The 16,320-nt window shown below is 38.5% G+C and overlaps 1 protein-coding gene across 6 annotated transcripts in view; it reads right to left on the bottom strand.

Annotated features, from left to right (window-relative positions):
* NBEAL1 (neurobeachin like 1) overlaps positions 1-16,320 on the bottom strand; it is a 206,050-nt gene that overhangs the window by 53,080 nt on the left and 136,650 nt on the right. For all 6 annotated transcript variants that reach the window (XM_054549029.2, XM_002812769.6, XM_054549032.2 and 3 more), the window contains 4 exons: positions 10,724-10,850; positions 3,750-3,898; positions 2,670-2,803; positions 195-299 (listed from right to left, as the gene is read on the bottom strand). In XM_054549029.2, coding sequence (XP_054405004.1) covers positions 195-299; positions 2,670-2,803; positions 3,750-3,898; positions 10,724-10,850 — 515 coding nt within the window. The remainder of the gene's footprint in view (positions 1-194; positions 300-2,669; positions 2,804-3,749; positions 3,899-10,723; positions 10,851-16,320) is intronic.

The following is a 16,320-nucleotide window of genomic DNA, read 5'->3' as shown; positions in this document are numbered from 1 at the left end:
GAATGATACAGGAGGTGGCAGGGAGGGCACTGTCTGTGTGAGGGAAACAAAGGAAGATTTAAAGATAATTCAAAAGATCAGTCTGAATGGAAGAACAGTAGTTGTAAAAATCAAAGGAAAATAATCAGAAGTCGTCAAGTTTTACTTAAAATGAAGAGCAGAACAGTTCATCAGAGACTATTACAATTTCCTACCTGTGTCAATCCTGATGCTTTGAATAACTCCTGTGGTGATCTGCTTCCATAATAACTATTTGGAGAATGAAGTGATAACAGTCTGCTATATATTTTGTTTCTAACCTATAAAAAACAGCATTTTATACTTTAAAAATGAATCAAGACAAACTTGGAAGATTATGGTAGTCACAACAGCTGTACTGAGAGACAATTCACCCTTTTAAAGTTCACAACTTAGTGTTCTGTGTTTTGTTTTGTTTTGTTGAGACAGTCTCTGTCGCCCAGGCTGGAGTGCAGTGGTGTGATCTTGGCTAATTTTTTTGTATTTTTTGTAGAGATGGGGTTTTACCATGTAGCCCAGGCTGATCTCAAACTCCTGGGCAACAAGTGATCCTCCCACCTCAAGCTCCCAAAGTGCTGGGATTACATGCGTGAGCCACCACACCTGGCCTCAGTGGTTTTTTTTTTTTTTTTTTTTACTATATTCAAACAGTTGTGTGACTATCACCATTACCTAACTTCAGAAATTTTTTATCACCTCAAATAGAAATCCCATAGTGACTAACAGCTACTTCTCAATTCTGTCTCCTTCCCATTCCCTGACAATTATTAATCTAATTTCTGTCTCTATGGGTTTGCCTGTTCTGGACATTTCATATAAACAGTAGATTATGGTTTTAATTTCTCTATTGTACTTGCTGAAATCAAGCCATGTATGTTTACAAAAGTTATCGTGTATAACGGAAATATTATTAGACTTTGAATTAGAAAACTTGCAAGTATACTTCAAATTTAGTTCTGCAATTTACTAATCATCTTGGCAAATAAATTAAATTAAACATAATATCTATCCTTATAGTACTGTGAATTATTCAGGGCTATACAAATGCAAAGTTATAAAATTCACTTATAGTTTCTTTAACTATTAAAAAAGGAATAATGGAATTTGCCTTTTTTTTTGAGATGGAGTCTCGCTCTGTCAACCAGGCTAGAGTGCACTGGCGTGATCTCGGCTCACTGTAACCTCTGCCTCCAGAGTTCAAGCAATTCTCCTACCTCAGCCTCTCGAGCAGTTGGCATTACAGGTGTGCATCACCACGCCCAGCTAATTTCTGTAGTTTTAGTACACATGGGGTTTTACCATGTTGGGCAGGCTGGTCTCAAACTCTTGACCTCAAGTGATCCAGCCGCCTCAGCCTCCCAAAGTGCTAGGACTACAGGCATGAGCTATCGTACCCAGCCAGAATCTGCCTTATTTATTTATTTATTTTGGAGACGGAGTTTCACTCTTGTTGTCCAGGCTGGAGTGCAATAGCGTGATCTCAGCTCACTGCAGTCTCCGCCTCCCAGGTTCAAGTGATTCTCCTGCCTCAGCCTCCCAAGTAGCTGGGATTACAGGCATGCGCCACCACGACCAGCTAATTTTTGTATTAGTAGAGATGGGGTTTCACCATGTTGGCCAGGGTGGTCTCGAACTCCTGACTTCAGGTGATCCGCCCACCTCAGCCTCCCAAAGTGCTGGGATTACAGGCATGAGCCACTGTGTCTGGCCAAATTTGCTACATTTAATCTCATGGTTGTTATAAAGATTAGCCACTTTATACAAATGTACTTTAAAGACAATACAGTTATACAAACACCCAGTACTTAGCAGGGGCAGACTTAGTTTAATTACATGACACAGCTTTCCATAAAACACATGCTTTGTATTTTCCTATGAAGGAAAACTTTCTTGTAATAGTAAAAAGACTTCCTTTTGTAAAACTAGAAGAATGGTCTTTAAACATCTTAATCAAATCATCAATAAGTCAACCTGGGTTCCACAGAAGAATGGAAAATTAGTTATTGTGTGTGCTAATGTGAGTCTTCTGAAAAGCAGATGCCAAGACACAATTAAAATGCAAATATTTTACTAGGGGAGATGCCTACGAGAGAAAATGGGAGAGCTATGCAAGGTGGGGAGAGCTGTCAAACTATAATACATGTCTGACCTCAAGTGAATGAGAGAGGGAAGGAAGGCTGGGCCCAAGCATTCTCAGTAATGAGCCCAGGCTTACAGCTACTGGTGGAGACAGTACATGGACCCTGGTAATCTGGCTTTAGTGCATATGCAGTTAACAACTTACTCTACTTAAGAATTTACTATATTCCTAGAAGAAATAGATTCCTCATTATTTTCGAATTTGAAACCAATTTAATTTAATAAATCTTGTCATAGCTTACATATTGTATATTATATCACAAGTGAATGTAATGAGGCACTAAAAATTCTACTTTATCTATCCACATATATAAAAACTGAACTCCCCCAAAACTCAAACGTAAATAAATCTCAACAAAAATTCATACACTGATTAGCCCCCAAAGTATATATTTTTTCCTTTAACATTTTGTCTTGACAAAAGAATACAGCCCAAAGCTCCATTAGAGCTCACTAGCTGGAAACGTATTTAAAGCTAGTATTTTGGGATTTCCTGAAACCATAATACATACCTCTTTTTTGAAATTGAGAAAGTAGTTGGATTGGTCAACGTGAAAAATCTCAAGGGCTGATCTTCTTAAGTTGTAACGCCGGAGGTGAATCTCTCGAATTTGAGAATGAGGCCACTTGAAATCAAAGCCTACTCCTGAAAACAGAAGAAATCTTGTGACTGAGATACTATATAAAGTTACTTATGCTATGTAGAAAATACCTCTTAGTTCTTGACAAAAAGTTTTAGGAAAAAGGAATTCAATTTCTGTACTATATAAACTATTTGTTAAATGTGTTGGATATTTAAACTGGTTCTTTTAAACTATTTTAAAGTTCTATAACTATTCTACTGCCTTCCCATTAGAATACAATATAATTCTGAATACATCTCAGAAACAGTTTTCCTTTTCTCTGTATGCTGGCATCTTAGATTTAATCATCCTTTTATTATCACATAAAGGATGACATGAGAAGCCTATAGGAATTAATACACATACAAAGGTATGATAAAATGAAGACTGTATTAGGTTGGGTGCAGTGGCTCACATCTGTAATCCCAGCACTTTGGGAGGCTGAGGTGGGCTGATCACATGAGATCGGGAGTTCGAGACCAGCCTGACCAACATGGAGAAACCCCGTCTCTACTAAAAAAAAAAAAATACAAAATTAGCCGGGTGTGGTGGCACATGCCTGTAAGCCCAGCTACTCAAGAGGCTGAGGCAGGAGAAACGCTTGAACCCGGGAGGCAGCGGTCTCAAGTCTCAGTGAGCCGAGATTGCACCATTGCGCTCCAGCCTGGGCAACAAGAGCGAAACTCTATCTCAAATAAATAAACAAATAAATAAATAAACACTGTATTTTGTAACTTAAGTTTACAGCAATTCGCTCTAGCCAAACCCTTAAAAATGCATTGATAATTTTTAAAAAGCATTCCCTTCCACACCTTGGTGAATAACAAATTTGACCCCTCACTGACTTTCCATTTCTCCTTTTACATGATAGACAGTTCTATCTTACTGCTTTCTTCTTCTCATTCATGATTGATAAATTGGATACTTAATTATCGAACAGCAAAAATTATTTTTTCCAGAACTCCTCACCATCTTCTTTTTCAATGCTGCCATCATAGAAGTAAATGTGTTGAGTAGTGATTTCTAATCTGCCAGGAATTACATCAATTATTGTAATGAGTTCACAGTCTTCCATCAATACCAATTTTTCTTTTTGATCCTGTTCTTCTTTCTCATCACTGTAAAAACAAAAAGCCAATAAACAGAAAAATCTAACCATTTATTTTTCTTAAATAGAAAAGAATACCATATTTAAATATAATCTCTTTTTTTTCTTTTTTTTGAGACAAGGTCTTGCTGTCTGTCACCCAGGCTGGAGTGCAGTGGCACAATGTTGGCTCAATCACTGCAACCTCTGCCTCCTGGGCTCAAGCAATCCTCCCACCTCAGCCTCCCAAGGAGCTGGGAATACAGGTGCATGCTACCATGCCCAGCTAATTTTTATATTTTTTATAGAGGTGGGGTTTTGCCATGTTGCCCAGGCTGGTTTCGATCTCCTGAGCTCAAGAGATCCACCCACCTCGGTCTCCCAAAGTGCTGGGATAATATGCATGAGCCACCGTGCCTGGCCTCAAATATAAATCACTTATCTGTCAAATTAATGTCCAGGAAAGAATATCTGAATTACCCTTAAGAAGTATTCTGCATATTAAATTACTTAAACAGTGTCCAAATATTTTTATTACTCAATGATTCAGTTTCATTAAAAATAAGCTTTACATCCTGATTTTATATGACCCATTATAATAAAACACAGTGAACCTGTAAAACAACTAGCAGAGGACAGTTGAAAAATAAGGCAATATTGGTCATGTCATTTTAGTTATATTCTGGGAGACATGAATTGACCCACAAAATACACGAATCTGTGACTAAGAGTGCATTGTAGTGGTGTTTGTAAATAATTTTTAGAAGTACTAAATACGAATCCTAAACTATACAATGAGACTTTCAAGAGTAACTAAAACTAGAGAGCATCACCATCATAGCATTCCCCTAACAAGGGAACTGGAGATAATGCAAAGAGCTACTATTGCCATACCTTACTTAAAGTGAAGTCACCTTATATGAGGAGGAATATTATTTATGTTTGCTGGAGGAAGTAACTGGAGAAGACAGTCTTTTGGTGTCCTAGGTGACTTTAACTGCCAAGTATAGAAATAGGAGCTCCTGGGTGGGCACGGTGGCTCATGCCTGTAATCCCAGCACTTTGGGAGGCAGAGGTGGGCGGATTACCTGAGGTCGGGACTTCAAGACCAGCCTGACCAACATGGAGAAACACTGTCTCTACTAAAAATACAAAATTAGCTGGGCGTGGTGGTGCATGCTTGTAATTCCAGCTACTTGGGAGGCTGAGGCAAAAGAATCGCTTGAATCTGGGAGGCGCAGGTTGCGGTGAGCCGAGATCACGCCATTGCACTCCAACCTGGGCAACAAGAGCAACACTCCGTCTCAGAAAAAAAAAAAAAAAAAGAGAGAAATGGGAGCTCCTACCACTCATAGAATGTTATTCAAGTAAATCTTTTAAGCCAGCTACTCTCTGGTCCTAGACATTTCATATCTGCCTCATGTCCAGGGTACCAATGACTAAGTCTATTTTTATTTTTAGTGGGTTTCCATGAGAAGTTCTGTATCACCAATTTAAGTTTGTAATGTTGCAACCATTTATTTAAAACTAAGCTTTTCTTTTTTAAAAAAATAATTACTGGAAAGAATGTTTTCCCAAACACTGAAATACTAATATTTACATTGATAAAAAGAGCAATGAGTAACCCTAAAAAAGTAAATAGTCTGAGGGTTATTTATATTAAATGACAAAAAGTATTTTGGTTCTTCAGTGTAAAACAAGTGAGTCTGACATCCATTAAATTCACTAGTCATCAAAGAAAGAAAAAAAAAATCCCAATTAAAAAGCCAACTGAATATCTACCAAGATAGTTCCCTATATAACTGCCCCTACCCAGTACTCTGAAAATAATAAAGGAAATCTAAAAAAAATTACTGAACTAATACAAATAAAAATCCTGATTATGCCACCAAAGGATACTACTGAATCTAGTCAATTTGTAATATATATATATTTTGAGATGGGGTCTCACTCTGACACCTAGGCTGGAGTGCAGTGGTGCAATCTTGCCTCATTGTAACCTCCACCTTTCAGGCTCAAACATTCCTCCCACTTCAGCCTCCCAAGTAGCTGAGACCAAAGGCTCACATCACCACACCAAGTTAATTTTTTGTATTTTTGGTAGAGACGGAATTTTGCCATGTTGCCCAGGCTGGTGTGGAGCTCCTGAGCTCAAGTGATCTGTCCACCGTGGCCTCCCAAAGTGCTGACAAATTGAGGGCCACCATGCCTGGCCCTCAATTTGTAATATTAAAATGAGCTTCAAAGAAATATTTGCCATGTGTAGTTTATAATGTAAACAAATAATATATTTGGGACATATCTACTCATTCTTGGCTGAATATGTGGCTTTACGAACATAGAAAGTTAAATATTAGGCTGGGTGCAGTGTCTCACACCTGTAGTCCCAGCACTTTGGGTGGCCAAGGTGGGAGCATCACTTGGGGTCAGGAGTTTGAGATTAGCCTGGCCAACATGGTGAAACCCATCTCTACAAAAAATACAAAAAATTATCTGGGCGTAGTGGCACACGCCTGTAATTCCAGCTACTTGAGAGGCTGAGGCATGAGAATCACTCGAACCCAAGAGGCGGTGGTTACAGTGAGCCGAGATCGCGCCACTGCACTCCAGCCTAGGTGACAGCGTAAGACTCCATCTCAAAAAAAAAAAAAAAAAAAAAAAAAAAATCAAATCAAATCAAAACAAAACAAAACCCCCAAAACTCATATTAGGGCAGATATACAAATCATGAACTTTAAAGGTAATCCCTAAGCCATGTACAGATCCACTGGCAAAGGATGGCAGTCTTACTGGATCAAGGGGTTTGTTTATTTTAGAGATGGGGGGGGTCTTGCTTATTTATTTATTTATTTTAGAGATAGGGTCTGGTTCTGTTACCCAGGCTGCACTGCAGTGGGGTGATCATAGCTTACTGCAGCTTTCATCTCCTGGGCTCAAAGGATCTTCTTGCCTCAGCCTTCCCAATAGTTAAGACTATAGGCACACACCACCACCATGCTGGCTATTTTTTATTTATTTATTTATTTATTTATTTGAGACGGAGGCTTGCTCTGTCACCCAGGCTGGAGTGCAGTAGAGTGATCTCAGCTCACTGCAACCTCTGCCTCCTGAGTTGGAGCGATTGTCCTGCCTCAGCCTCCTGAGTAGCTGGGACTACAGGCACATGCCACCACGCCTGGCTAATTTTTGTATTTCTAGTAGAGACAGGGTTTCATGATGTTGGCCAGGATGATCTCAATCTCCTAACCTTGTGATCCACCTGCCTCGGCCTCCCAAAGTGCTGGGATTACAGGCGTGAGCCACCACGCCTGGCCTATTTTTTTTTTTTTTTTCTTTGAGATGGAGTCTCGCTCTGTTGCCCAGGCTGGAGTGCAGTGGCGCTATCTCGGCTCACTGCAAGCTCCGCCTCCCGGGTTCACGCCATTCTCCTGCCTCAGCCTCCCAAGTGGCTGGGACTACAGGCACCCGCCACCACACCCGGCTAATTTTTTGTATTTTTAGTAGAGACAGGGTTTCACCGTGTTACTCAGGATGATCTCAATCTCCTGACCTCGTGATCCACCCGCCTCGGCCTCCCAAAATGCTGAGATTACAGGTGTGAGCCACTGCACCCAGCCCGCCTGGCCTATTTTCTTAGAGAGAGGATCTCACCATGTTGCTCAGGTTGGTCTCAAACTCCTGCCCTTTAGTGATCCTCTTGCCTCAGCCTCCTGAATAGCTGGGATTATACTCATGAGCTATAGCACTCAGCTGGATCAGGGGGGTTAAACACAACCTCTAACCAATGACTGACCACCAAGCTATGCTGACCTACAGACAATCCCTACTAGGCCAGGTTTTACAACAAAAAACAAAACAACAAAATCCCAATGAATAGAGACGTCATTGGCAACACACAGCCGGTTAAAACAGGCTCCACAGAATTAGTTCGGGAAAGTAAACAAACAAACAAAATCACAACAGTAACAACCATAACAGAGGGAGATCAGAAGCCAGATTGGCTACAGTTTGTTATCGAAAGTGTATAGTTTTTTTTACAAAAATCATGACAAAACAAAGAAAAAGGAAAGTATGAGCCATAAACACAAAAGCAATAAAAAGAAACTGTCTCTGGGGGACCTCTGATGTTCAATTTAACAATGGCTTCAAAGTAGCTATCATAAATACATCAAAAGAACAAAAGGAAACTATGTTTAAAGAATTAAAGGGAATTACCGCAATGAAGCTAATCAAATAGAGACTGTCAATAAAGAGACAGAAATGAAAAACATTTAAAAAAAGAACCAGGCCGGGCGTGGTGGCTCACGCCTGTAATCCAGGCACTTTGGGAAGCCGAGGTGGGTGGATCACCTGAGGTCAGGAGTTTGAGACTAGCCTGGCCGACATGGCAAAATCCCATCTCTACTAAAAGTACAAAAATTAGCGGGGCATAGTGGCAGATGCCTGTAATCCCAGCTACTCAGGAGGCTAAGGCAGGAGAATTGCTTGAACCTGGGAGGTAGAGGTTGCAGTGAGCCGAGATCTAGCCACTGCACTCTGGCATGGGCGACAAGAGCGAGACTCTGTCTCAAAAAAAAAAAAAAAAAAAGCTGGGGGGGCAAGTGATTTGCATATATAGTCTCCAAAGTAGATATATATTAATGGCAAACAAGCACATGAAAAGATGCTCAACATTATTAGGTACTAGGAAAATGCAAATAATACAGATATGACTTCAAACCATCTAGGATGGCTATAATGAATTTTTACAAACCCACAAGGAAGATAACAAGAGTTGAGGTAGATGTGCAGAAACTAGAACACTCATACCTTGCTGCTGAAAATGTAAAATGACACAGTCCCTGTAAAAAACAGTTTGGTAATTCCTCAAAAGTTCAAACAGAATTATCATATGATCTAACCATTATACTCCTCGGTAGATAACCAAGACAACTAAAAACTTATGTTTGCACAAAAACTTGTACCTGAATATTCATGGAAGTATTATTCACAATAGCCTAAAAGTAGAAACAACCTAAATGCTCACTGATTGATGAATGGATAAGCAAAATGTGATTATCCATATTTTGGATAACCATAAATGGTTATAAATGGAAAATTATTTAAAATATTATTCAGCCACAGAAAGGAATAAAGTACTCTTATATGCTATGACATGAATGAATCTTGAAAACATTATTCCAAATGAAAATAAGCCAGACACAAATTGTAGGAGTTACAGAAAATGTCCAAAGTAGGCAAATCCACAGAGACAAAGTAATTCATGGTTGCCAGGTTATGTGAGAAGGGGAAAACTGGGACCGACCACTAAAAGGTACAAGATTTCCTTTTGGGGTGACATAAATGTTCTGGAATTATATAGTTGGGATGGTTGTACAAATTTGTGAAAACACTAAAAAAAACCCCACTGAATTGTATGCATTAAAAATGGTAAATTTTATGTTTGTGAGATATACCTGGATTAACAAAAATAAAGACCTCCCTAGATAACAAACACAGAGTTTGTGGCAATCAGACCTTCCTTATTAGAAATACTACAGGGCTGGGTGCAGCGGCTCACTCTCTGGTGGCCTGTGATCCAAGCACTTTGGGAAACCAAGACAGGAGGATCATGTGGGCCCAGAGGTTCGAGACCAGCCTGGGCAACACAGTGAAACCCTGTCTCTGTAAAAAAATTTAAAAATTAGCTAGACATGGTACTGTGCCTATAGTCCCAGCTACTCAGGAGGCTGCGGCAGGAGGATCACTTGAGACCAGGAGGTGGAGGCTCCAGTGAGCTGTGATCACGCCACTGCACTCCAGTTGAGGTGACACAGCGAGATCCTTTCTCAAAAAAAAAAAAAAACAAAAAAACCCACAGAAAAACACACACAAAAAAACTGGAGAAAGTCTTTTAGGCTGAAAGGAAATGATATCAGATGATAAATGAATGCACACATGAAGAAATAAAGTGCACAAGTATGATACTTGATAATTATGTAGCAAACATAAAATAAAGTATAAATAACATATATAACATATATTTCTTTTCCTCCTATAATTCATTTAAAGACAACTGCATAAAACAGCAACTATAAAACTGTATTACTGAACTTATACAAAGAAATGTAATACGTATGACAGTAGTAACACAAAGAGGAGATGAGGAAATTAATATATTTTACATTTGCTTAAAGAAAGCTTTTGAAGTACAAATTAAAAATTTTAAAATGTATCTAAGGCTTTTCAGGTTATCTGTTTCTTCTTGCAGGAGGTTGGTTAATTTGTATCTTTCAAAGAATTTGTTTCATTTAAGCTGTCAAACTTACAGGCATAAAGTTATTACTATTCTTTTCAATCATTTTATTATTTGTGGCAATATCTCCTCTTTCAATCCTAATATAGGCAATTTATGTTGTCTTTCTTTTAATCAGTCTGGCTAGAGGTTTATGTTTTTTGCTTTTTGTTTGTTTTTAATAACCAGGCTTCAATGTTTTTAATCTTTCTTTTTGTTTTTCTCTTTCATGAATTTCTGCTTTGTCTTTATAATGCTCTTTCTTTTGCTTAACAGTTTATATTTTGTGCTGTACATTTCCATCTGAACACAGATATAGCTGAATCTCACAAATTCGATACACTGTTTTCATTATCATACAGTTCTAAATATTTTCTAATTTCAAGGTCCAGTTCCATGTTATCCCAGTTCTAAGAAGCCTTCCTCAATAATCTCAGTTAATACTGATAAAATCCTAACAGCTGATACAGCATTAACTTTTGGACCCTGGAAATACATGGTGTTAGAATTTCAAGCAAATCTTTTCCACGATTTTGCAATCCCCTTTCTCAGAACAAAATAATTTTAAATATTTATACATACACATTTACTCTAGCTGTTATATCCTCTTCAGGAAGGTCTAATTTATCCTCCTCCATATCACTAACTTTTACTTGTTTCACTACTTCCAAAAGCAATGTATCACTGGAAGGCTGTGAGTGTTGGATACCTGTTTTAAACACAAAATATCTATTAAACATAAAGTAAAAAACAATATTATAGCCTTTCTGTAATTTCTGACTGCTAATTGTGTTCCTGACTGTTAGATGATAACAATATGTATATTATAAGTAAAGATGGTACTTTGATTTAGAGTAATCCTTGATGTTTGATGGCGATTTTGACCACTACCATTCATAAGGTAAAAAGAATAAATGTTTTAAAAATAATAGTATCTATTTTTAATAACAGTATTATTTGTTTCAGAAATAGGCCAAGAACTATCTTTATTTATATTTAATTCTAAAGGTTGTCAATAATTAAGTCAAAGGAAGAAATATTCTAATTGTATTAATGTAATAGAACTATTTTTACTGTGCATTTGTACAAAAGCAATACTAAGAAAGAATATATGATAAATTGTCTTTAATTGGGAAATAATACACAGACCAAGAGCGAAAGTGTTTACTTTCTGGACCACATGGAATTTAATACATAATTCTGAGGCAATTATATGCAATACATGTAATGTATTTTATAAACTAAACATCCTGTAAAAAGGCAGGTCTGGTATAATGAAAAGAACATGGTCTATGAAGTGGTGAACCTAGACTCAAATTTAGTTTTGCCATTTATTAAGCCATATGACCCTTCTGAATCTATGTTTTCTAAATTGTAAAATGGAGACTTCATCACAAGGTTGTTATGTATATGAAAGGTAATATATGTGAAACATCTGGTACACATTAAATATAAAATAAATGATAGCTACTATTATATATTTACCTTCCAACTATCTGATTGAGATAAGAACAGCAATACAAATATATGAATAATTTATAGGATTGGAAAAAAATTAACATACTTAACTATGAATAAAGACATTTCATTTATGGCAAAAATAATTCATACACAATACATAAAATAACACAATGCTGCAAATAACTATAAATAACAAAACACTATAAAGATGACAAATCCTCCCTTAACTTCTCAAATGATACCGTTGCTCAGACATAAGATGAATCAACATAATGTACAGCTGCATTTTTCTGGGTAAATCTGTTTGATCATACCTTCTACATTGGGAAGTAGTGATTCACATTTTCCCTAGAACAAGTTAGTAACTATTTCTACTAAACATGTTTTTTCGTGAGGTCTAATTTATTGTTAAAACATTTAATTAATGAAGTACATGACAATGCAATAAAAAGTGAAAAGAAGGAAGCCTAGGTAGTCTGATACAAATAGGAAATTGACTTTATATAGATGTATGGTACTATTCCGTTAACAGTATGAATTGAAAATCTGATGAAAGGTTGGTGAAGGATGGAGAATGAAGGATGGACTGCAGCAAGGAGGCCAGCTGGCAAGCTACTTTAAGTTGGGAGAAAGCACCAAGCTAAGCCATGGCAATAGCAAAGGGAATGAAAATAAGGAAAAACATTCAAAGGTTATGTAAGAGATAGAATCAACAGGACACAGTACCTAAAGAGCTATTATATGTAGGGATTTCAGAGAGATGAGGAGAGACTCATGGATAACGTGGATTTTAATTTCAGCAACTAATATATGGAGATACTGATAACTACAATACCAGATACAAGAGAAGTAGAAATTAGGGTAAGGAATACACATATGACAAAAGATAATAAATTCAGTTTCAGAAATGTCATATGGAGACCGTGGAAGAGGTATCCCAACAGGCAGTTGGAAACATTGTTCTAGAGTTCAAAAGGAAGGTTGGAACTAGAAATACAGATGGGAAAGCAACATTACATATATGGTGGGTTAGCCATGAGATCACTCAGGAAGAACACAGGCAAAAGGCAAGATGCTAGGAATGGATCTGGGAACATCATCATTTAAAGGTGTGCAGGAAAAAAGTTTTAGAAAAAAAGACTAAAAGTTGGTATAAAAAATAAGAGGTTAAGCAGCAGAGCTAAGAAAGAAATATATTTACAGGCTGAGTGTGATGGCTCATGCCTGTAATCCCAGCACTCTGGGAGGCTGAGGTGGAAGGATCACTTGAGCCCAGAAATTCAAAACCAACCTGGGCAACAGGTTGTCTTGTCTCTACAAAAAAAGTTTAAAAATTAAAAAATTAGCTGGGTGTGGTGGTACACACCTATAGTACCAGCTGCTCAGGAAGCTGTGGCAGGAGGATCACTTGAGCCCAGGAGCTCAAGGCTGCAATGAGTGGTGACTGCACCACTGCACTCCAGCCTGGGTGACAGAACGATATCCTGTCTCACAAAACAAACAAACAAAGGAAAAGAAAGAAGGAAAGAAATACACTTACAGAGGAGAATAACCACTAAATGCTTCAGAAACAATGGAAGCAGGGTGAGGACTAAAAATAAGTTGTTAAATTTGCCAATCAGAAAACAGCATGTCTAATAAAGAAGTACAGACAAAAAAAAATTTCTTAAATCAATTTTTTTTTTTTTTTGAGAGAGGGCTTTACTGTGTTGCCCAGGCTGGAATGAAGTGGTATAATCATGGCTCACTGCAGCCTCAATCTCCTGGGCTCAAGCAATCCTCCCACCTCAGCCTCCCAAGTACCTGGGATCATGGGATCATGGGTGCACATGACTGCACCCAGCTGACTTTTAAAATTTGTTTTGTAGAGATGAGGTCTCATTATGTTGTCCAGACTGGTCTCGAACTCCTGGGCTCAAGCGACTCTTCTCCTTGGACTCCCAAAGTGCTGGGATTACAGGTATGAGCCACCACATCTAGCCAAACCAAACCTTTTTTTTTTTTTTTTTGAGACAAGGTCTCACTCTGCTGCCCAGGCTGGAGTGCAGTGACACAATCGTGGCTCACTGTAGCCTCGACCTCCTGGGTTCAAGCGATCTTCTCACCTCTGAGTAGCTCCAACTACAAGCATGTGCCATGCGACAAAAAATCTTATTTTTTGTAGAGATGGGGTATCACTATGTTGTCCACACTACAAACCAAATATTTTTACTGATACATTTAAGAATATATTTTCTTTTTGACTCTTCAAATTCCCTAATTTACAAGTGGGTGTGTTCCAAAAGATGCTTCATAAGTCAGCTGTTTGAAATTAATAATGGATTTTCCATCCAAAATAATATTTTAAATCATGGTTAGCTTTGCAGGTTAGCCCATAATGAAAACACTATTCTATACATCTGCAATGGGTTGCTTATAAAAAGCAGTATTGGGGTAAGTAAAACAAAACAAGATAATATTTTAAAAAAAGAAAACCATGAATTCTGGCTGTTAATGAAAATATAGACAAAACTAAGGAGTAGGCAAAACATTTTGCAGTTAATTCTGAAGTATACTTCAAAGAACTTTAAAGATATTAAAGATTGATGCCTTTTTTATGATTTCCAATTTCACCTTGAAATATATAATTTTTTTTTCTGTACAGTTTTATTGTCACTATTACACTTGGAGTAATTTTTTTTTTTTTTTTTTTTTTTTTTGACACGGGGTCTGGCTCTGTCGCCCAGGCTGGAGTGCAGTGGCAAGCAATCTTGGCTCACTGCAAGCTCCGCCTCCCGGGTTCATGCCATTCTCCTGCCTCAGCCTCCCAAGTAGCTCGGACTACAGGCGCACGTCACTACGCCCGGCTAATTTTTTGTATTTTTAGTAGAGGCAGCGTTTCACCGTGTTAGCCAGGATGATCTTGATCTCCTGACCTCGTGATCCGCCTGCCTTGGCCTCCCAAAGTGCTGGGATTACAGGTGTGAGCCACCGCGCCCGGCTCACTTGGAGTAAATTTTTAAAGTGAGAAAAACAAACAAACAAAAAGAACAACTGAGACTAAGAAGGGACAGAATATTACATCTGTGTGCATGTGTCAAGGGGTGAGAAGGAGAGGAAAAAACAGAGGGAACTTTATGGAAGGAGATTTCTTGGCAAAAGTCAAGAAAATAATATGGAACACTATTCCTTAAGTAATTATTAAAGTCATTTACCAAAAGATGTTTGTTGGGTGTTAATGATAGTTACATTTCAAAGAGTATAGAAAGATACTTACAGAAGAGGATACAAGATTCTTTCAGAGAAAAAGCTATACACAACTGGCTATTGCTATGTAAGATAACACTCAAAGTTAGTGTTTATATCATGGACAGGGCCATTATTTTGAATTAAGGAAAACCACTTACTGTATCTGATTTATTTCAAAATGTAAGACTCTAAATGGCAGCCATCATGGCTCTCTTGATTCATTTTATGGCATCAAATGTTTTGGCCATATGTTAAGGCAATTAAAAAAAATAAGATCTGGTCAGGCATGCCGGCTCATGTCTGTAATCTCAGCACTTTGGGAGGCTGAGGTGGAAGGACTGCCACTGGAGCCCAGGAGTTCAAGACCAGCCTGGCAATATGGTGAGACCTTGTCTCTACCAAAAAAAAGAAAAAAAAAATATGCTGGGCATGGCATGGTGGTATGCATTGGTAGTCCCAGCTAATCAGGAGGCTGAGCCAGAAGGATCGATTGAGCCCAGGAGGTCAAGGCTACAGTGAGCCATGTTCAAGCCTCTGCAATCTAGCCTGGTCAACAGAGAGAGACCCAGTCTCAAAAAAATAAAAATGGTTTAAAAATAACATCTAAAAGTTGGTACTCATGTCATCTAAAACTACAACATAATACGCCTATGACTACCAATGATTTGTTGTTGTTGTTGTTGTTGAGAAGGAGTTTCGCTCTTGTCACCCAGGCTGGAGTGCAATGACGTGATATCGGCTCACTGCCACCTCCGCCTCTCGGGTTCAAGTGATTCTCCTGCTTCAGCCTCTGGAGTAGCTGGGATTACAGGTGCCCGCCACCATGCCCGGCTAATTTTTGTATTTTTAGTAGAGACAGGGTTTCACCATGTTGGCCAGGCTGGTCTCGAGCTCCTGACCTCAGGTGATCTGCCTGCCGTGGCCTCCCGAAGTGCTGGGATTACAGGCATGAGCCACCGTGCCGGGCCCAATGATTCTTGATAAACAACATTTTGGGGTATTTCACAGACCTATCTTAAAAAAGGGAGAGATGACAAGTGAGATAGTTATAAAGGAAGGGCTTCCTAAAGAGTTGCAGAAACCCCTTAAGATCTGTTTTGAAATACTGTCAGGCTAAATTTTTGTTTGTTTTGAGACACAGTTTTGCTCTTATTGCCCAGGCTGGAAAGCAGTGGTGCGATCTCAGGTCACTGCAACCTCCCCCTCCCGGGTTCAAGCAATTCTCCTGCCTCAGCCTCCTGAGTAGCTGGGATTACAGGTGCCTGCCACCATGCCTGGCTAATTTTTTATATTTTTAGTAGAGATGGGGTTGCATCATGTTGGCCAGGCTGGTCTTGAACTCCTGACCTCAAGTAGTTGTTTTTTTTTCTAGAAAAAGGCATTGGCCAATCTGAGATACTAAGGGTCTAGAGCCCTATAAAAATAGGTTATAATAAAAGGCATAAAGAATTGCTAAGAATTATGGCTGGGTGTGGCGGCTCACACCTGTA

Source organism: Pongo abelii, chromosome 11, assembly GCF_028885655.2.
Source record: "Pongo abelii isolate AG06213 chromosome 11, NHGRI_mPonAbe1-v2.0_pri, whole genome shotgun sequence".
Classification (NCBI taxonomy): domain Eukaryota; kingdom Metazoa; phylum Chordata; class Mammalia; order Primates; family Hominidae; genus Pongo; species Pongo abelii.
This window is presented reverse-complemented; position numbering and strand designations above follow the sequence as displayed.